Below are 22,067 nucleotides of genomic sequence, written 5' to 3' on the forward strand. Positions count from 1 at the left end.
ACTCAGCAATACTGCAACAGTGTCCAGACTGGCTGGGAGAGTCTCTTTTGGTACAAAACTACCAGCTCTCAAGCCTCTAGTCTTTTTACTGTAGGTGCGAGGTGATAAGGGAGTGGGGCAGCTTTTTCCTCTGCATCTATATGTTACTGTGTATTGCTGTATGTACTAACAGCCCTACACAAGGAGATATGGCGATACAAAATTAGATTTTGTCATGTCTGATTTATCTGTGTCTTTGGGTACAGCCTTGATTGTGTGACATTTATTATTATTATTTCTTAATTTATTTCTCTTTTGAGCTGCATTAAAATAATTTTTGGCTGTTCTGTGTAAGTATTGGAAGCAGAGTTGATTCTGCTTGGTTTTTTTTTTTTCCAATAACATAAAGACCTCAGGACATACTTGGAAACAGGGGACAAGTTAAATGTACCTTTCCTAGGTAAATACTTTGGCATTATTATTATTGCTGGCAACTCTGCTACTACTGCCGTGCAGTAATTTATGGGATACATTTAGCACTTTGAAGAGAGCCTTAGAAAATGATTTGAGCATCCTGCCATTTATTTAAAGCCTTTGAAATGATTGCAGGTGTGTTTTTCCATGTGACCAACTTTTTGTAGCTTTTATTTTGGATTGGTTTATATTGTATTTTGTTTTAATACCATGAAGTGTTACTCCAACCAAAAAAAGGTTTTTTGGTTAGTGAATAACTATTGCTGGCATGGTCTACCCCTAAAAAGAATAAAGCAAAAACTCATCTACGATCTTACTCCGATCTTCAGTAATAATAAAAATATTTTCGGAATTTGCAGAATTAGGGCCTGTTTGAGGCTGGACTGTCCCTCTTGGTAATCCATATGGTTGTGGATATGTACAAGAGACAAGAGGCTATTGTTGTACCAAATTCCATTTTCTTTTTTAAGATTAGGTTTGGGTGGAGAATCAACAGAAGTTGAAGAGACAAGGTTGTTGTCAATCCTATTATTTGGGATGAGGAGAACATGAATTCATTATTTTGGTATGTTTCAGTTTCAAAACACCTTGACAGTGCATCGGCGTTGCCATTTTTACTGCTAGGTCTGTAGATTATATGGAAGTCAAATCTTTCAAAGAAAAGAGCCCATCTGGCCAGTCTAGGGTTGATTGTTTTGGCCTTCTTGAGGTTTTTGTGGTGAGTGTATATAACAAATGGTAAGGAGCAGCCTGCTAGGTGATGTTCCCACTCTTCTGAAACCAATTTTATGTATAGTAATTCATTTTCTCCAGTACTTTAATTATGTTCATTTGAGGATTATTTTCTATAGAGAAAGGCAAACGGATGCAATGTGAAAGGCAACTGGATTTACTGTATTCACAGTATCCCCTTGGTCGGTCATTATGTATGATTGGCAGGCAGCCTAACGTGCATTCACGCCAGCCTCACCATCTAATTATTTGTGCAGACACGCTCCCTTTTTGATCATGTTTGTCCCTTTTTGCTGTTCTGGTTACGTGATTCACCTCAGTGAGCCACCTTTTTACCCCGAAATCCTAGTCCACCAGACACTGCTGTTAGGGGGTATAGATTTACTTGAAAGATGAAAGCATGAGATTAGCATAAGGTATGTGTTTTTTTGATAGCTGTATCCTGAGTTTACTTTCAGCACCACCTCCACCAGACACATGATTGCTTGGGAGGTATACCTGTTTTAGTGTTTTCTGTCGATAAGATTCTGTAATTAGGCCTATCATAATTGTCAGCACCAGGCCCAATAGGCTCTTAATCCGGCCCTGTTTGTGAGGCATCCAGCAATAGCCAAGTCTCAATGACCATGATCATAGGTCGATGACCTTTAAATGGCTGACACACAGGATACAGTGGCCATCTCTGAGGCAATACATAGAGGCAATGTATGCTGGATGTAACAAAGACATCTATGATATGTCCATAATGTATTATCTAATTAAAAACCTCATGGTTAACTATGGGTTGTTCTATTCTCCCCTAATACTGCTATTCAGTTAGAGGTTTTTTTTTTTTTAAACAGGCTTGCAATGTAAATCTTCTGGCATTATGGAAAGAATATGCGCATATGGGGCATCATGGGAAGATGTCACACCTTAAAGTGTAGCCTAAATAATACGATGCGCACCATGACATATTTCACTATCTAGAACAAAATGTACCATATTTACTCAAATCTAAAGTGCCATTGAATCTAATGCACACCTTTTGAAACTTGGAAGCTGAAAAATGTTTTTGCTGGCGAATGTAATGCGCATTTATACAAGAAGATACTACTACACAACATTTTCATATAATGACAATGTTTATTGCCATATACCATAGTAACATTAATGGTAGAGAGTCGGGCTACAAAATTAATAAAAGGAATCGAACATATCAGCTATGAAGAAAGGTTAACAAATTTAAACCTATTTAGTTTAGAAAAACGTCGCCTGAGAGGGGATAAGATAACATTATACAAATATATTCGGGGCCAATACAAACCATTGTGTGGAAATCTATTCACAAACCGGACTTTACATAGGACACGAGGCCATGCGTTTAGACTGGAAGAAAGAAGATTTTTTCTAAGGCAAAGGAAAGGTTTTTTTTACTGTAAGAACAATCAGGATGTGGAATTCTCTGCCTGAAGAAGTGGTTTTATCAGAGTCCATAGAGATGTTCAAACAGCTACTAGATGCATACTTGCAAAAACAGAATATTCAAGGATATAATCTTTCAATGTAGGGTAATAACTGCTTGATCCAAGGATAAATCTGACTGCCATTCTGGGGTCAAGAAGGATTTTTTTTTCCTAGCTTGTTGCAAAATTGTGCTTCAAACTGTGTTTTTTGCCTTCTTTTGGATCAACAGCAAAAAACAAATGTGAGGAAGGCTGAACTTGATGGACGCAAGTCTCTTTTCAGCTATGTAACTATGTAACTATGTTAAATCATTTTTTTCTAAAACCCTCTTTCAAGAACAACATTTTGCTGTGTGAATTCACCAGTTTTAATTTGCCTGTACGAATTCGCCTGAATAAACTTTGCTGGAAAATATAGAATGTTGTCCCGAATGTAATGCACCATCAAACCTTATTCACATTACAATTTTGGAAACTTGATTTTTTAAAAAAAAAAGGTGTGCATTAATACGGTATTTGTAAAAAAAAAAAAAAAAAAAATGATAATCTATTATTCTGGAGAGCATACCCAATACAATAAACCATACATCCCCTTTTCTGCATGTGATAGTTCTTTATATTTCTCCTTTCGTCAACCTTGTTTTTGAACAAGGTTAATTAAATAAGGTTGACTTAAAAATAGCACAATAGCAATAATGTAAACCTGCACATATTTTTGCACTTCTGCTTGTTATCAACACTGTAGGATGCCAATAAAATACCCACGCTTCAACACTACCACGTGATATTATAGATATTAGATCCCATCTTCTTCAAACATCTCCAAGCAATGGATGATCTGCAGCCACCCTTCATATCATTCCCTGACTCTTCGGAAAGGTCAGTTATTTCTGACTGGACACACCCTGTCACAGCTACATTGCAAAGCTACCCAGTCAAAGTCCTAAAATAGCTGCTCCTCAGCATTTGTTTGTGGCTTGCTACTGGAATACGACTGCAGGACAAGCAGCAATTCCCATTTGTCTATTAAACACAGAAGAACTTTAGTCTTTTGAAATTTACTCTGGACAAAGTTTTGTGGACCTACAGGGTTTTTAAAATTATTCTTAAATATTTAACTACTTTGATCAATAATGAAGCTAAGCATTGGTATATTTTTTGGTGGCCTATTCGGTGCATTGGGAATTTTAATCTATTTGGTGGCTTTTGGAACAGACTATTGGCTTCTTGCCATGGAAGTTGAAAAATGCTCTGAAACTAAAGAAGGGGTCAGTATTTGTCTTCTCTTTGTTTAGTGGTATTGGGGATGGTGTTGAAAAGCTGTGTTGCAACTGTACATTGAAGTTTGATATCTGACTGTTGTCAATTTTCTATATATTGAACCATGAAAGGTATTTAGTTGTTGTCAATTTTCTATATATTGAACCATGAAAGGTATTTAGTTGAATGTAGAAGAAAACTGATTGAGAGGTCCATAATCAAATAATTTTTGAAAAAAGTAATAAAAATGTAACTTTTTTAAAGAGTTTTTTTTTTATTGTGGAAGGGTTAATGTGTAGATAAAGTATTTCAACCTCTTGAGGACCAAATGGTACGCTTTTCTGTTCTCCTCACCTAGTCTCTAAAGACCTAATGCTAGAACTGAATGTCCTGTTCATTAGCTTTGGAATCACCATGCAGCACCTCAGTCATTAAATGAGCAATCATTCCATTTTGGAACCTGAGCTTTATAGAACAGAATGTAATCATGTCAGAGACACACACTGGCTCTTAAAGGGTTATATAAAAATGGTGTTAGATAACAAGATCACCAAATAATGACCTTGGAAAGGTAGGAAAATGGGCAGGCCAATATGTCCAAAATGTTCTAATTTCCCATTATTATGTATGCATCTTCTACATACATTAACTAATGCAGCTCATGATCTTTGCATTAATTGTTTTGGTGTTATCTGCAGGTTGACGACAACCATCCAGTAATTTTGCATCATGAGGGTTTCTTTTGGAGATGTTGGTTTAATGGTGAAATAAGAAATTACACAGACAACATGAAGACTTTTTGGATCAGTAAGATATATAACATTCTTATTCTTTTAAAAAAAAAAAAAAAAAAAAAAAAAACTACCTCCGTTTGATGTTAATTGAGGATCTGTTATTTTTCACTACTGAGTATGAGTAATCAACACAACATCCTTCAAGTGAAGTGGTGTAGTAATTGTATATGTTTACATTGTTAATAAGATTTGATGTTTAACATGAAAAAAACTGATACAGAAACCCTATAAAATCACATTCTCAAAGTTCCTCTGGCAAGCAGAATGTAAAATTAAGCACAAGTATTGTCACTTTTTCAGATCTCCATCACACATTTCTGTATGTTCTCTTTGCCATGAACGTCTATTTTAAGACGCAAGTTTTATGCCAATGTGTGTGATAGGATCTGAATGAACCAAAGTCCAGCCATGCACAGCTGTTTTGTTTGTCACTATAGTGCTGGCGTTGGTTCAGAAATGGAAATCTCTCTGACAGCATAAGGATAATCCTTAATAATGTTGTACTGAGAAGGGCATTGACAAAACTCCCCACAAAATAATAATTATACAATTTATTTAAACCAGCATTGCATCAGACAGCAACTCAGAAAGATTATGCCTCTTTTATGTGGAATTCCGAGGGTTTTGAAAATATCATATTTCAGATTTTAGGTACACAAAAAATAGGGGATAATCTGCTAAACCGACAAAAAACAGGAAAACATAGTGTATAACTCTGTAGGTAATAAACCACAAATATTGTATTCTCAAATGGCCACTCACATATTCACTGAAGTTTTAATGCCTTTGATATAAATTACCCCCAAGGATTCAATCTTCACTTTGTATTCAGATCACCATGTGTTGGCTGAGGTACATATACTCAAAAGAAAAAAGAAAATTGTAGTGCACAATCGAGTGTATAATAAAAAATTAATGTATTCACTTACATAGAAGTTAAAAGCAGTAGGTGTAGTAGCTCTGAATCACCACCAGGGGTCCTACGCGTTTCGGAATTTAGGAATTCCTCAGGGGATTTAGTAGTGTTCAATAACAATACTAAATGAATAGTAATAGTAATACTGTTTTTCATTGGTTTAGCAGATTATCCCCTATATTTTGTGTATATATTTTGTGGAAGACAGGAGGAAGTCTTCGGGTACCTTTGGAAGCTTCACCTTACACAGGGAAGTTTCTGTCTGCTAACATTTTATTTGTACTAATTGCACTTTTGGTTTGTGTAGACACATATTTTGTTTTACCTGCACCTTTAGATTTTAGGTTTCTGTAGTATAGTGTTTGCAATTATGCACATGTTTGTGCTTTCTAAAATATTGTATTTGAATATATTTAGCAGTACACTGATTGGACCATTTTCACGCCATTTTGAAATTTGTCTGATCCAAAACACTGAATGGACTAATTTCAGTCCATCTCAGCTGACAATTCATTTTTTTTGTAATGCACAAGTCTACTCTTTTCTTCCACACTCTGCAACAAGTTTTAGAGGACATACCTTATGGCTGCATTCTTGCTATCGGAAAACATTATTATTACATTTTAATTACATATTTAGAAAGCTGCTTTCCCAGAAATGCCATTAGGTTTTATACAATTATGCATATGTTTTAATGGTGGGTGTTTTAATAGAGGATGTAGCATCTGTTTTCTTTTTTGCATTTTGCTTTCTAACTATTTTTTTCACCTATTTTCTATATACTATGTAGTGTCATGCCCTGCGCTAGACCTGGGACATATTTTTCATTTAAAATTTTTAATATATCAAATGTATATTTTTAAAAACAGGTATAAATGAGAATCATATATGTATTTTTTATATATGGTTTATTATATCTATCTGTAATCATATTAGTTAGGTCCGGAAATATTTGGACACTGACACAATTTTCATAATTTTGGCCCTGGTCACCACCACAATGGATTTGAAGTGAAACAACTGAGATGCAATTGAAGTGCAAGCTTTCAGTTTAAATTCAAGGGGTTAAACAAAAATATTGTATGAAACGTTTAGGAATTGCAACCATTTTCATACACAGTCCCCTTAGTTCAAGGGCTCATATGTAATTGGATACATTAGGACAGTCATAAATAAACTGTTAATTTTTAATACTTTGTCTAGAATCCTTTGCAGGCATGGACTGCATGGATGTCACCAAACACTGGGATTCCCAGTGTTCGCTGTTGTGGCACACCAAGGCGTAATGTTATTTCTTGCGCACACCAAAATAAAGAATGAAAATAAAAAAAACTCATGGGTTGCTTATGCACTATATTTTTTTGGGTCATTGTATGTCTGTAAAGTGAAGCGCCGTCTAATCAACCTTGCTGAATTTGGCTAAATATATCCCTATATACTAGCAATAAGCACTAGTGACGCAGTGCCATTGGTAGCCATGTATGCCCATGCCATCACTCTGCCTCTGTGTTTTAAAGATGAGGTATGCTTCAGTTCATAAGCCATCCCAAGTCTTCTCCATACTTTTTTCTTCCATCTTTCTGGTACAGGTTGATCTTAGTTTCAACTATCCAAAGAATACTGGACCTGCCATTTTAGATGTTTTTTGGCATAGTCTAATCTGGTCTTTCTATTCTTGAGGCGTATGAATGGTTTGCACCTTGTGGTGAACCCTCTGTATTTGCTCTCATGAAGTCTTTTTTTTATGGTAGCTTTGGATAATGATATGCCTACCTCCTGGAGAGTGTTCTTCACTTCGGTGGATTTTTTAAAGGGGTTTTCTTTACCATGGAAAAGATCCTACGATCATTCACCACACTTATTTTCCATTGAGGTTCAGGGCATTTTGTGTTGCAGAGCTCCCCAGTACGTTCTTTTTTTTTTTTTCTCAGAATGTACCAAATTGTTAATTTGTTAAATTGGCCTATACTAATGTTACTGCTATCTCTCTGATTGATTTTTTTTTGTGTGCAGCCTAAGCATGACCTGTTTCACTTGCATTGAGATTTCATTTGACTGCATGTTGTCTGTTCACAGTAACAGCTTCCAAATGCAAATGCCACACCTGAAATCAACTCCAGCTTAATTACCTGCTTAAAAAACTGCTTAATTGATGAAGAAATAGCGAAGGAATAGCACATACTTGTCCATGAAACAGTTTTTGAGTTAATTCAGTCAATTGTCCAATAACCATTGATGCTATGAAAAAGAGGGGGTTACATATACAAGAGCTTGTGTCAGTGTCCAAATATTTCTGGACCTAACTATATACTTCTATTTGCCATTTGGTTCTTATAATTGTGGATTATTGAAAAGGAAACTGCAAATTTGAGAATAAACTCTTTCTCTAGCTCTTTTTCTAGTGTTGCTATTTCAGCCTTTTGATGTTCCTTTGTCAAATGTCAACCACATCCAGATTAATAGCTATCCCAGACTGTCTTCTTGCTCAACTTTGTTTCACTAGATTTTGTAACAGGAGTAAGGCAGTTGCTCTCAGCACCATAATCACTACACCTTATTGTAGCAGAAATATTGTACGGTATCTATGGCTGCAGTCCCTTTATTTTCTGTCAAACTAAGACCTTCCTGCACCCAAAAGCTAGACTCTCTCCTTCTAGGAGATAATGGTGAAGTTTGCATCTTAACCATACAAAAACATCCAGATTTAGAAGGCAATCATAGATGGAGCACAAGGTTGACTTAGATGGGTTAGGATGGGCACACATCTGTTACATCTGTTGGGACAACAATTCCCTTACTGCCAAGTAGTGATTATAATATAAACTACATCTAACATATCTCGTTAGTATCGTGCATTATAAATATTCTGATTAAAAAATATTTTCATGGTTATAGAATGCCCTATAACTAGTGCATATTTAAATGGTTTTGAGGTGAATATTGCTATCTGTTTATTAGACAATGCTATTCTATTAGAAAAACAATCAGTGATTACAGAGTGGTACACAGCTCTTCCCAGTTCAGCCCCCTTTACATTTTACACCTTGCTCCCAAGTTGGGCTATGCAGGACATCTTTAAAGTGAAAACCCTTCCTCAAAATCAACTCATCTTTCAGTAGATAAGTGAGTAAATATGCATAGATAGTGCAACTTTTAATCATTGAGCACTTATTGAATTCATACTTTTTAGAGAGTTTGGCAATTATTTGATTATTATTATTATGATATTTATATAGCGCCATCAAATTCCGCAGCGCTTTACAATGGGAGGACAAACAGACATGTAGTTGTAACCATACAAGTTGGACACACAGGAACAGAGGGGTTGAGGGCCCTGCTCAATGAGCTTACATGCTAGAGGAAGTGGGGTAAAATGACACAAAAAGGTAAGGATAGTATTAGACTAGTGACAGTTGCAGAAGAGGAATCAGTCAGGAGCTATTAACAGTTTAATTGATACGCTTTTATGAAGAAGTGGATTTTTAACGATTTTTTGAAGGAGTGGATACTGGGTGAGCATCTAACGAGGAGGGAAGCGAGTTCCACAGGAACGGTGCAGCCCTCGAGAAATCTTGAAGGCGAGCATCAGAGGTGGGAGTACGGACAGAAGATAGACATCAGTCTTCAGCAGATCGTAAGGGCCTAGATGGGACATACTTGTGTATATGGGAGGATAGATAGGTGGGAGCAGCATTATGTAGAGATTTGAAAGAAAGAACCAGAATTTTAAATTGAGGCATGGGAGGTGCGGGCGGACAGGAAGATGAGCCTCGCTGCCGCCAGCGCCAGATTAAGAGCCCAGTGAGCCTGGTGCTGACAATTATGATGGTGCCTAATTACAGAATCTTATCGACCAAAAACACTAAAACAGTCATACTATCCAAGCGTCATGTATCTGATGGAGATGGTGTTGGAGGGAAACTCAAAGGATGCAGCTATAATAAGAAAACACATACTCTATGTTAATCTCTCTCTAATTTATGCTTTAATCTTTCAAGTAAATCCATACCCCCTAAAAGCAGTGTCCAGTGAAGCAGGAAGTCAATGGGCAGGGTAAAAGGGTGGGCCACTGAATCACATGACCAGAACTGCTAAAAGGGGCGAACGTGCCCAAAGAGGGGGCATGTCTGTCCAAAGAATTGGAAGGCCAGCCTGGCATCAGTGTCCCTATGTATGAAAGTGTCAGTGTCCCCATGTCACCCAGTCCCCATGTCTCTGTCACGGTTCTCACCAGTTAGACAGACAGCCAGACGTGGTCGCTCCTGGAGTTCCCAACAGGGGACTTGAACCGGGGAACTTCTCAGTCCTAGTCCTGCTTTCTGCCTCTGAGCCACAGCAGCTGTATATAGTGACTACTGATTCCGGTCCTGTTCATCCTGGCATGGCTACTACACCGGGGGCTGCACCTTGACTTGGCTGTGTCTCACCTGACTCTGATCGGTCATCAGCAGGGTATTTAAACTCAGCCTCGCCCTGTGCTCAGTGTCAAGTCTTTGATCCTGTTTTGTACCAGTGTTCGTTTCTTCTGCTTCGTGTTTTTGACCCCGGCTTCTGATTACGTTTATCCTGACCTCTGGCATCCTTTGACCTCGGCTATCCCTCGACTATCCTGCTGGTTCAGTCCTTGCCTGTCCTGCGTATTTGGTACTGCATCCTGCACAGCCCCCGTGCACAGACCCACAGGCCAGGTGAATTCTTACCTGACCACCTCGGCCTGTGGCTATCTGCAAGGGTGAGCAACATATCTGCGCTACAGACTCCCAACTCAGGTAAGACCCTGACAAAAGACTTGACCAATATGGAGTCCGCAGAGATGTGCTCACCCTCGCCCCAGCAAGTGTCCAGCCTGGCCCAGACTGTTTCGGAGCTGCAGCAAGAAATTTTATTTCTTAAAGGCGCAGTACATCCAGCCCCGGAACCAGCTTATCCGGAACCGTTTGTCATCATGCCCGACCGATTTGATGGTAGCCGCACGTCCTTTCAGTCATTCAAGATGGATTGCGAGGTGTTGTTTTCTTTAAAGCCTCGAACTTATGCCACAGAGTTCATCAGGGTCAGAGCGGCTATCAACCTGTTGTCTGGACGCATCAAAGTTTGGGCTCACCAAATGTTGCAGACGAAGAGTCCTGTCCTTGTCAGCTGGGAATCCTTTATTACTGCTATGGACTCACAATGCAAGACCACTATGCCCAAGCCAGCTCCACGTACTAAAAAATTGTGGAGTCTTCGTAACCAAGGAACCGAGTACCATCACCACACCCCAGTGATGCCCCCTTATGATCCAGTTCCCAGGAAAACTCCAGAGGTATCCTGTGTTCCACTTGACCCTGAGGAACCTATGCAATTAGGACTTGTCCACTGCAAAGTGACACCTAGTGAAAGGGACCGAAGGAGAAGCCATGGCCTGTGTTATTACTGTGGAGAGAAAGGGCATTTCATCACGCTTTGTCCTGTTCGCCCTCCTAGACCTCCAGCTCTCCAACTGGGTACTAATTTCCTTCGTCCTGTGTACACTGCATACCAGCCTAAAAAGCTACATGGGAGCCGTTATTCTTGCCCATGCTTGGCTTCCATGGGAAAAACTACACCCCCTGCTCCAGAGCCGCCTGCATCTACTGCCGAAGTTACTTCCTGTGGTACCACCACTACTTCCTGCCCACCTGAAAAGGATTTACCTGTGGATTGTGCCATTGCTTCTAATGGCACTACGGTCCGTAAAGAAGACCTTGAAATGTTCGAAAAAGCATTGTTAGCTACGAACACTGCTCCTGCTGAAGTTGTGGAAGTGCTTGCCACCTGTACCCGGAACCTAAAAAACCTGGACAGTTCTTCAGCCGTACCAGAAGCTGGTACTGGGAAATCCCAAGCAATTAAGGGATTCCACATTGAGGACTTTGACTATGGGGACTCACTGGATTCTGATAGTGACCCTGGAGAGGTGTATTATTACGATGGAGCACCTACTTACGCCCGGAGGTCGTTTTTAAAGGGGGGGGGGTACTGTCACGGTTCTCACCAGTTAGACAGACAGCCAGACGTGGTCGCTCCTGGAGTTCCCAACAGGGGACTTGAACCGGGGAACTTCTCAGTCCTAGTCCTGCTTTCTGCCTCTGAGCCACAGCAGCTGTATATAGTGACTACTGATTCCGGTCCTGTTCATCCTGGCATGGCTACTACACCGGGGGCTGCACCTTGACTTGGCTGTGTCTCACCTGACTCTGATCGGTCATCAGCAGGGTATTTAAACTCAGCCTCGCCCTGTGCTCAGTGTCAAGTCTTTGATCCTGTGATCCTGTTTTGTACCAGTGTTCGTTTCTTCTGCTTCGTGTTTTTGACCCCGGCTTCTGATTACGTTTATCCTGACCTCTGGCATCCTTTGACCTCGGCTATCCCTCGACTATCCTGCTGGTTCAGTCCTTGCCTGTCCTGCGTATTTGGTACTGCATCCTGCACAGCCCCCGTGCACAGACCCACAGGCCAGGTGAATTCTTACCTGACCACCTCGGCCTGTGGCTATCTGCAAGGGTGAGCAACATATCTGCGCTACAGACTCCCAACTCAGGTAAGACCCTGACAGTCTCCCAGTGTCTCCGTGTCCTCATTTCTCCCCGTGTCCCCATGTTTCAGTGTTTCCCTTGTCACTAGGATACTAGAGGACACTGATAGACATGTGGACATAGTGAGACATGTGGACATAGTGAGACATGTGGCCACACTGAGACACTTGGGGACACTGAGACACTTGGGGACACTGGGAGACATGGGGGCACTTGTGGATACAGACATGGGGACACTGGGAGACATGGAGACACTGGGAGACATGGGGACACAAACACTAGGGAGACAGAGACATGGGGACACAGACACTGGGAGACATGGGGACACAGACACTGGGAGACATGGGGACACAGACACTGGGAGACATGGGGACACAGACACTGGGAGACATGGGGACAAAGACACTGGGATACATGGGGACACAGACACTGGGATACATGGGGACACTGAGATGCTAGGGACACTGGCTGGGAGACATAGGGACACTGGGAGACATGGTGACACTGAGACACTAGGGACACTGGCTGGGAGACATGTGGACACACTGAGAGGCGTGGGGACACAGACACTGGGAGACTAGGGGACACTGGGAGCCATGGGGACACTGAGACACTAGGGACATTGGCTGGGAGACATGGGGACACTGGGAGACATGGAGATACTGTGTTCCTAGTGTCTCCATGTCCCAATGTGTCTCCCAATGTCCCTATGTCTCACAGTGTCCCCTAGTGTCTCAGTGTCCCCTAGTGTCTCAGTGTCCCCAAGTGTCTCAGTGTCCCCATGTTTCCCTGCTGCCTCTTCCCCCATCCTTCACTTCCCTGCCTTTCCCCTCATCCTTCACTGGGAGACATGGGGACACTGAGACACTAGGGACACTGGCTGGGAGATATAGGGACACTTGGAGACATGGGGATACTGAGACACTAGGGACACTGGCTGGGAGACATGTGGACACTGAGAGACAGATATTTGGGGACACTGGGAAACATGGGGACACTGGGAGACATGAGGACATTGGGAGACATTGAGACACGGATCAGTGAGTAGAGAGAGGCAGGGAGGGATATGCTGTAACTTCCTATACCTGCCTCTCTCCGCACACAGTGACCCCTACTGGCTGGTGCTATTATTGCAGAGTAATCTCCATTTATACTGAAAAATATCTGCATTTGTATTGCTGGTATTACTGCAATACCGGCACGGTCAGGCAGCCCCCCCAATTTTTTTTTTTAATGGGCCTATTCCATGGGCCTGGGCCTGGAGCTGCAGCTCCATCAGCCCCTATGTTAATCCAGCCCTGGCTGCCGCATTCATTATGGACTGTAACGGCGCAAGTTGGGAGCACGTAGGACCACTGAGAAGCGGATTACAGTAGTCAAGGCGAGAAAGGACAGTGGAATGGACCAACACCTTAGTCGCATCTGGCGTTAAGTAGGGGCGGATGCGCGCAATGTTTTTGAGATGGAAATGACAGGATTTGGTGATAGATTGAACATGAGGCTTGAAGGAGAGGTCGGAATCAAAGAGAAAACCTGGGCAGCGAGCCTGCGTGGTGGAGTTGATGGTAGCACCGTTGACTTGGAGGGAGACAGACACAGAAGTAACAACACTTGAGGGAGGAAAGATCAGAATTTCAGTTTTGGTCAAGTTTAGTTTAAGGAAGTGGGCAGCCATCCAGTTAGAAATAACAGAGAGGCATAATGATGTATAATGATTTCTCGTATGGCTTTTATCAATTTACATATAATTTCTTTAATTTTACCAGCCAATCAAGCTCCAACCAAGAACTGCACCCATGCTTACCTGTCCCCATTTCCAATGAACAGAGATGATAGCAAAAACAATTCATCAGCTTCGTATCATTCTGCAGTTGGTAGGTACAATAATAATGATTATTTTATTAGGACCTAGGGAATAAGGTACTGGCCTTCAATTCAATAACATACTGATTACTTAGTTTAAAAATCTGCTATCTGAACGTTTCAGTGCAACAGTGAATGAAATCCGTAGAGTGTTATGTTTTGCAAAAAATATTTGTGATTTGACATCACATTTTCAGTATCATCGTGGGATTGACTGTAAGCAGCACTGCAATAATATATACAAGTATATTTGTTTTTTTTGTTGTTTTTTTTTTACAATATATTGCTTGTTTTCCTTTTGCAATTCCTGTAAAATTTACCATTTTAAAGATGCTTCCCACTCATAGGATTTTTTAAATTAAATATGAAAAATGATTTTGTTTGCTCGTAGTTTTTTTTTTTTATGCCTTTTATGTGTTATGCTTTATAAGTTACTGAAATCCGTGTAGATATGTCTACTTCAATAAGTGAATATGCAACATTCTATTTTCTAGTATATCGTGGTTTTTGGTCAGTGTTCATGCTGCTTGGAGTTGCTACTGTTGTAGCAGGAGGTTTCATTATTATATGTGCAGCTCCCTTTACAAACCACAGACTATATAAAGCTGGAGGAGGACTTTTCATCACTTCTGGTAGGTGACAACATATGAATGTCTATACTAATCAAGATGAATGAAACTAAATAAAATCTAAATATTTATAGGAACACAGTTGAAAAGTTTTGCCATCCATTTAATGCATTATATCTATAAAAATGACTATATATATATTCTTTTCCAGTGCTATATGTTTTAATCAGAAAATTATTTAGATAATAAAAGAACACGGAAAAAAAAATGCCCTTCTTATGTTTTACTCCATAAAAAGTTTCAGCTCCTAAGTGTTTGAAAGTGGACACCAACCATAACAATACCAGGTCCCATTAAATAAATGTCTACTTTCCAGTAGCAGTTAGGTTAAATTCTCGAATACCCAGATAATCCTCCAAGGCTGTAGCTACTATAAATGCATTTTGAGAGTTTAGCTGTTTAGACAGGGACATCCTCATTCTGTGTCCCAGGCACCTCTCTTCACATATCATCTCAGGCTTTTTCGGGAGTCACTGTTTAGTAGATGAAGCTCATGATGCAGAAGAGCGCTGAAAGAACGTAAACCAGATTTGCAGTACTGAAGGCTCAGACGGAGAATAGTCAGGAAAGCCAAAAGGTCAGGACAGGCAGCACAGCATCAGAAGCAATAAATCAAGCAAAGGTCACTATCAGGATACAGCAGAGTAGTCACCGAAGGTCTTAACACAACAGGAGCACAGTATATCTGAGCAATGAGTTCTTGGAGGAGTGGTGTTTAAATAGAGAGAAATAGGTATGTCCATTTACCTTAACTCCGCCCCTTTCTGTATGGATCACCTTCTGTACCTTTAAGAAGGTGTGGTTTCGGCACACGTGTGCCCTAGGTCATCCCTGTTGCTCCGCCTCTCTGCCTTGAGGAAATAGAGTTCCGTGCGGATCCGTGGTGCTGCGATTGGGATGCTGCGGCCAGTCGTTGGTGGATAGTGGGTCAGTAGTGATGAAGTGAAGGAGCCCTGGCACGGCATCTCCGTGAGGAGAGAGGCAGATGTAGCGTGGGACCATGAGATAAGGAGGCAGGGGAGAGGGGGCCTGACAGGCAGGTCTAGATATGTATTACAGCTGGCTTATTATTAAATAATCCTGTATTGTAGATATATACACACACATATATTTCTCTGGAGGCTGTGTATTAAAGTGGCTCTGTCACCTTATGCGATCTTTGCACATTTTGCAAAGACCCTCAATGATAACTTTGGTGTATCCAGTGAGTTGGCCGTGGAGTTCAGGGAAAGGTGAGTTTTTCTTACCTGAACCTGTCCTTGTGGCTGCCGCCATTTTCTTTCTTCTGGTCCTCTTCAGCTTCTGGCATTTTATTTGCTAGAAGCCGATGTCACTGCTGTACTCTTGCGCATGCAAGTATAACACTGTTGTCTATGGAGGATCCCGTGAGGTTGCGGGATGCTTGATAGACAAAGCCTTTTTCCCCTCAGCCATCACTAGAGACGGCCAAGGGCTGACAAAGCTTAACAGCGATAGCTCAGCCTTTTTCTCCAGCTATGTCAAGCATAGGAAAAATACATAAGACAAAGTTGTCCATATTTAATCTTATGATATCCTTTGAATACATTGGAATATCAGTGAAATTCCAACACAGTCTTTAGCATTTCATAAGATTTTCTGTCTGTCTATCTATCTATCTATCTATCTATCCATCCATTCATCCACCCATCCACCCATCCACCCATCCATCCATTTTTATAAAATATATAATATATATATATATATATATATATATATATATAGTCTTTAGAAAGTTTTATTTTTGAACTGTATAGCTTATCAGATTGTTGGGCAGCACACACTTTAACAGACAAAAATAGGTCGAACAGGAGGTGAGACATTGATTTTAAAACTGAGAATTCAAAGTTCACACTCATTACTTTATTTATGTCTTTAACATTTCATTAAAGACCATTAACAAATTATCTGTTTACATCTTAGTCCTTTTTAATGAAATGTCAACATCTTTTTGGGGTCTCAGCTCATTAGACATGTTTCTACTAGCTTTAACGTGACAGGAAGAGAACCTTTTGCATTTAGTGATGTTTTTAAAAAGACATCTAATAATTCATATGAAAATAAATTTTCTTAAAAGACATCCTAATTAAACATTTATTTTTTTTAGATTTTAGACTTCCTCTATTATATACGTTCAAAAATTATAGTCGATTACTTTGTTCTAAATATCAATTTTAATTAATAATGATGGTATTAAGAAAATTGATGGTCATTTCTTTATTGTGGGTCAAACAAATTATTTTATTAACGCATTCATGACCAGAGTTAAGCTACAGGGCAATTTTTCCCTTTCCTTTTTTACTAGGCTGTTGTACAACCATAATCTTTGTTCTCCCACACATATCACATTTTGTGTTTTTTAATCCGTATAAAGCCAATGTACATAAATAACAAACACATACCAAATATATTTCACATGGACTTCAGTTATTTTTATTTTCCATCTACTATATGCCTGACACATGTTTTTTTTAATATTGTTTTCTAATACTTTTTCAACACCTACAAAACTGATTTTTTTTCCACACACCACCATGCTGAGTTCAGCTATATCTTTTTTTTTCACTTTATAGGTTTCTCATGTTTTGCTGTGAGTTAGAGAGCCCAATTTGAGTTATGCCAAGTGACCTAACTTGACTCATTATATTTTCTTAATTTAACTATACCTGTGTCTCATGTGTGGTGTTTATAAAGCTCACCAATCAAAACTCCCCACGTAAGGCATACATTATGAAAGTATTCAACCCATATAATTGTATATAAGATTTTTTAAGGCATTTCATGCAGTTATCTTACCACTAATACAAGCTACTTCTACTCCACCATAAATAAGCTTAGTAACAATCTACTCACCTCTCCAAGTACATAATTATTTAACCTGATTATTTAATAAAGTGAAAATTGCCAGACATTTTGTGAATAAGCAGAGTCCATCATATATTTCTACTTCAATCATTTAATAAATAATCTTTTTTTGCATAGGTGTTTTTTTTTTTTTTTTAAATACCAATTTGTTTGACATTTTAAAGAGTCAAAAGAGAAACAGTTTTTTTAAGACATGTCCAATTTTATTTATTTATTTATAAAATATTTTACCAGGAAAGATACATTGAGATTTCTCTAGTTTTCAATTATGTCCTGTCTGTAACTAGTATGGCTCAATATGAAAGATTTAAATTGTTATGATTGCTAATAGTTAGAGCAACGGTCCTGCAGTAAATCCCAAATATTTGGGATTACTCAAATATGTTTAAACTTGCATGTGCTTTTAAATTTTTGCAACAACTTACATTGTTATTTGAGTATCATTACTTGCTGAAAGCCTTTCAGCGATTTAGTCCGAATTTTGGGCGTTAGGCAGGTCATCTGAATATATATATTTATCTATATATATTTTTTTATTATTATTTATTTTATCTTTTCTATAGGGTACTTATAGTTACTTGATCTGTGAATCAAATGGTAGTAAAATGTCTCTATTTGTGTACTGCAAAATAAATACTTAATATTTATTTTCACTCTCCTTTGGTTCATCTAAATGATTTTTCCCATATTGTTTGCATTTATGGAATTATGAAATTCGTCCAAACAGACATGCTCTTCAACAAATTTCAGACTATCCGCACAAACGTTTTTTACTAAACTTTTTCTACCAAATCAATTCAGATAAACCTATTGTTTTTGCCATGTACTAGTTAATATACATTATTCATTCATTATTTCAGTGAACAGATCATGCCTTAAAACTTTTAGCGTATGGTGGCTGATGCCATCTGTGCATTTTTCCACATAATTCATGATGACTGCTGGGTCCCTAATCTCAAAGTAGCACCAGGACATACATCTTGAAATTCCGTTGCGATAAGTGCGACAACATCTACCGCACGGCATCTGCTATATGCAATTTCAATAGGGTGACTGCTGCCCAAGCTAATCTTCTGGGATATCACTATCAAGAGAGGAGTAAACAAATGGTGGCAACTGTAAATAGCATTCATAGAGCTTTTGGACCTGCTATACTTTATTATGATGTTTCACCATTATACATTGTCTGTCATTCTCTCTCCATCCTTCTCTTTGCATTCTATCAAATATGCTGTCTGGACTATGTCAGCTCTGTCACCGTTGTGTTCTTTACATATTTTTATGATATATTGTAATTACATTTAAATTTTAATGACAATTGATTGAATTTATCTTTATGAAATACTCATAAGTGATATTGCCTTGACAGAACCACTTTAAGGATGAAAATAAAAACTTGAAATTCCAACTCAATCAGATAGTCAGTAGACTCATAAAATACCAGTTAGGAACTATTAATCTCGTTTAAATGTTGATTTTTGGCAAACATTGGTAATGGGTGGAGCATCCAACAGATTCTGATGCTACATCTTGTCAACTTCTCACCAATCTTACCATCTGTGGCTCTAAAAAACAACCCCTCATGTGACAATTACTCTTTAAAAGGAACTGCCATTTCTATGATAATGATGGTGGTTGCTCATTCTCTCACCCATGTAAACACTATTAAAGACCTCACTGGAATAAATAGTGTAGTAGAAGGTAGTGAAAGAAATCTGTAGCACATCCTGTCATACAATGCAAACAAACAATACAACAGTAAAACATATAGCACACATCATAAATAACTTTTCTTAGCTTTAGGGCTGTACAGTTCTATTTTAATTATGGATTATGGTTTACTTTTATTTTCACTTTTATTATATTTAGTAAGACAATTTGACTTTGAAATACACTGGACAAAATTATAAACGCAACACTATTGTTATTGCCCCCCCATTTTTCATGAGCTGAACTCAAAGATCTACGACTTTTTCTATGTACACAAAAGGCCTATTTCTCTCAAATATTGTTCACAAATCTGTCTAAATCTGTGAGTACTTCTCCTTTGCCGAGATAATCCATCCACCTCACAGGTGTGGCATATCAAGATGCTAATAAGACAGCATGATTATTGCACAGGCAGGCCACAAACCCGGGGGGATTCGTTGGGATTCTTCATCCATGAAGAGAACACCTCTCCAAAGTGCCAGACTCCATAGAATGTAAGCATTTGCCCACTCAAGTCGGTTATGACGACGAACAGCAGTCAGGTCGAGACCCCGATGAGCATTCAGATGAGCTTCCCTGAGACGGTTTCTGACAGTTTGGGAAGAAATTCTTTGGTTATGCAAACAATTGTTGCAGCAGCAGTCCGGGTAGCTTGTCTCAGACGATCTTGGAGGTGAAGATGCTGGATGTGGAGGTCCTGGGCTGGTGTGGTTACACGTGGTCTGCGGTTTTGAGGCCGGTTGGATGTACTGCCAAATTCTCTGAAACGCCTTTGGAGACAGCTTATGGTAGAGAAATGAACATTCCATTCACGGGCAACAGCTCTGGTGGACATTCCTGCAGTCAGCATGCCAATTGCACGCTCCATCAAAACTTGCAACATCTGTGGCATTTTGCTGTGTGATAAAACTGCCCATTTTAAAGTGGTCTTTTATTGTGGCCAGCCTAAGGCACTCCTTTGCAATAATCATGCTGTCTAGTCAGCATCTTGATGTGCCACACCTGTGAGGTGGATGGATTATCTCGGCAAAGGAGAAGTGCTTACTAACACAGATTTAGACAGATTTGTGAACAATATTTGAGAGAAAAAGTCTTAGATCTTTGAGTTCAGCTCATGAAAAATGGGGGCAAAATAAAAGTGTTGAGTTTATAATTTTGTTCAGTGTACATGTTTGTTAGACAATTTTTAATTTGCTACTTTTTTTTGACATTTTTAATGTTATTAATCTTCTTTTACATGCAATCAATTCATGTAACTTTCCATTAAAACTAACCAATGCTTTTCTTTCAGGTATATTTTTTACATTTGTCATCATCATGCATGTGATTTGGGTACAGAGCGTGTCAGATCTGAAAAGTTACCAGGATCTACGGCAGCAGAATTGCTCCAATTTTTCTGTAGTCACTCGCTATGGGTGGTCCTTCATGTTGGCTCCAGTTGGGATTTTTTTCTCCCTCTTCGCAGGAATGCTCTTCCTTCTAGTTGGACATACCATCTTTGTGCATACCAAATAACCCAAATGTCTTAAATGTTTTTTTCAATTATTTCAAAGGCTTTGTATAATACAGCTATCAAGATCTCATTCTAGATAATGAACTACAAATGGAAAAGATTTATCAATTCTAAATAGTAATGTAACAAATGTAAAAAATTTCCTATTTAAATGACATGGTGCAAAAAAAAATAAATAAATATATATATATATATTTTCAGACCAAACAATAGAAGTCAGTTTAAACATGTTCATAAAGTAGGTGTAATATTCATGAGATTTTGAAATAGATTAAGGGCATAAGGAGAAAGCTTTTTGAGGGTGTAATTTCATCTGCCCATGACTCAGTCAGCCTACCTCTTGGCATAGCAGCTACATGAATGTACATTCAGTGCTTTAAATAGAATGCAGTTGTTCAACTTGTGTCAAAACCAACAGGAATGATTCACACGTGTAACGGCTCTTGCTTATATATTGTTGATACCCCATTATATATATACATTTTGGTGACTGTAACAAAGGATTTCCAAGAATAATACTGATAGACATTATTATAACATTCTATATTTTATTGTTTGAAATGCAGTTTTAGTTTAGATTAATTGTATCTCTTTGTTTGCACAAATTGCATTTAAGAAAGATAAGTATGTAATGTGTATTTAAGTGTTGTGTAAATATATAAAAACAGAATGATCTATCTATCTATCTATCTATCTATATACCTATCCATCTATCTATCTATCTACACAATTTACAATTCATTTCAAAACCTTTAGAACTGAGAAAGTATTTGATTTATTGTCAAATTGTCGAATAAAACAAAACAAATCTAAAAGTAAAAACATCTGATTAGATTGTTCTATGACTTTTCATTTTATTTTATTTTTTATTTTTGCAAGGTCTGTACATTTATAATGTAATATTGTAAATGATATATGAATAAAAATGTTCATATTACTGTTACACTTGTTAATGTATGTCTACCTAATTATTTATTTGTTTTACTGTGCTTGTTTAAAAACATTCAGTGGTAGTTATTAAGTTAAAGGAGCACTGTCACTTCCCAGGTTTCTCATATGATGTTTACTTATCCCTAGAGCAGGCGTAGGCAACCTTCTTCATTTCAGATGTTTTGGGCTACACCTCCCATGATGCTTTGTCAGCATTATGGATGTAAGCGCATTATGGGGTACGTAGTCCACATCTGGATTGCCAAAGGTTGCCTATCCCTACTCTAGAGAAATCATACAGAGAAAAGGATAATTTAAACAATGAGGGAGATTTATCAAACTCTTTGCTTTTAAAAAGTGGTGCAAAAATTAAAAATGCAGA

At 38.7% G+C, this 22,067-nt stretch overlaps 1 protein-coding gene across 1 annotated transcript; it reads left to right on the top strand.

Annotated features, from left to right (window-relative positions):
* Positions 1–3,565: 3,565 nt before the first annotated feature.
* TMEM182 (transmembrane protein 182) lies at positions 3,566–20,889 on the top strand. The gene is made up of 5 exons (XM_063458531.1): positions 3,566–3,898; positions 4,589–4,697; positions 13,924–14,031; positions 14,515–14,652; positions 20,534–20,889. The coding sequence occupies exons 1-5, from the start codon at positions 3,764–3,766 to the stop codon at positions 20,755–20,757; spliced, it is 714 nt and encodes a 237-aa protein (XP_063314601.1). The 5' UTR covers positions 3,566–3,763; the 3' UTR covers positions 20,758–20,889.
* Positions 20,890–22,067: the final 1,178 nt, after the last annotated feature.

The sequence above is a fragment of the Pelobates fuscus genome, chromosome 1, assembly GCF_036172605.1.
Source record: "Pelobates fuscus isolate aPelFus1 chromosome 1, aPelFus1.pri, whole genome shotgun sequence".
NCBI classification, from domain to species: domain Eukaryota; kingdom Metazoa; phylum Chordata; class Amphibia; order Anura; family Pelobatidae; genus Pelobates; species Pelobates fuscus.

Excerpts from the sequence above, each read along its gene's own strand:
- TMEM182 (XM_063458531.1), top strand. The coding sequence starts at position 3,764 with ATGAAGCTAAGCATTGGTATATTTTTTGGTGGCCTATTCGGTGCATTG. Across the intron at positions 4,698-13,923 it reads CATGAAGACTTTTTGGATCA|CCAATCAAGCTCCAACCAAG; the intron begins GTAAGATATATA and ends TAATTTTACCAG. Across the intron at positions 14,653-20,533 it reads AGGACTTTTCATCACTTCTG|GTATATTTTTTACATTTGTC; the intron begins GTAGGTGACAAC and ends CTTTTCTTTCAG.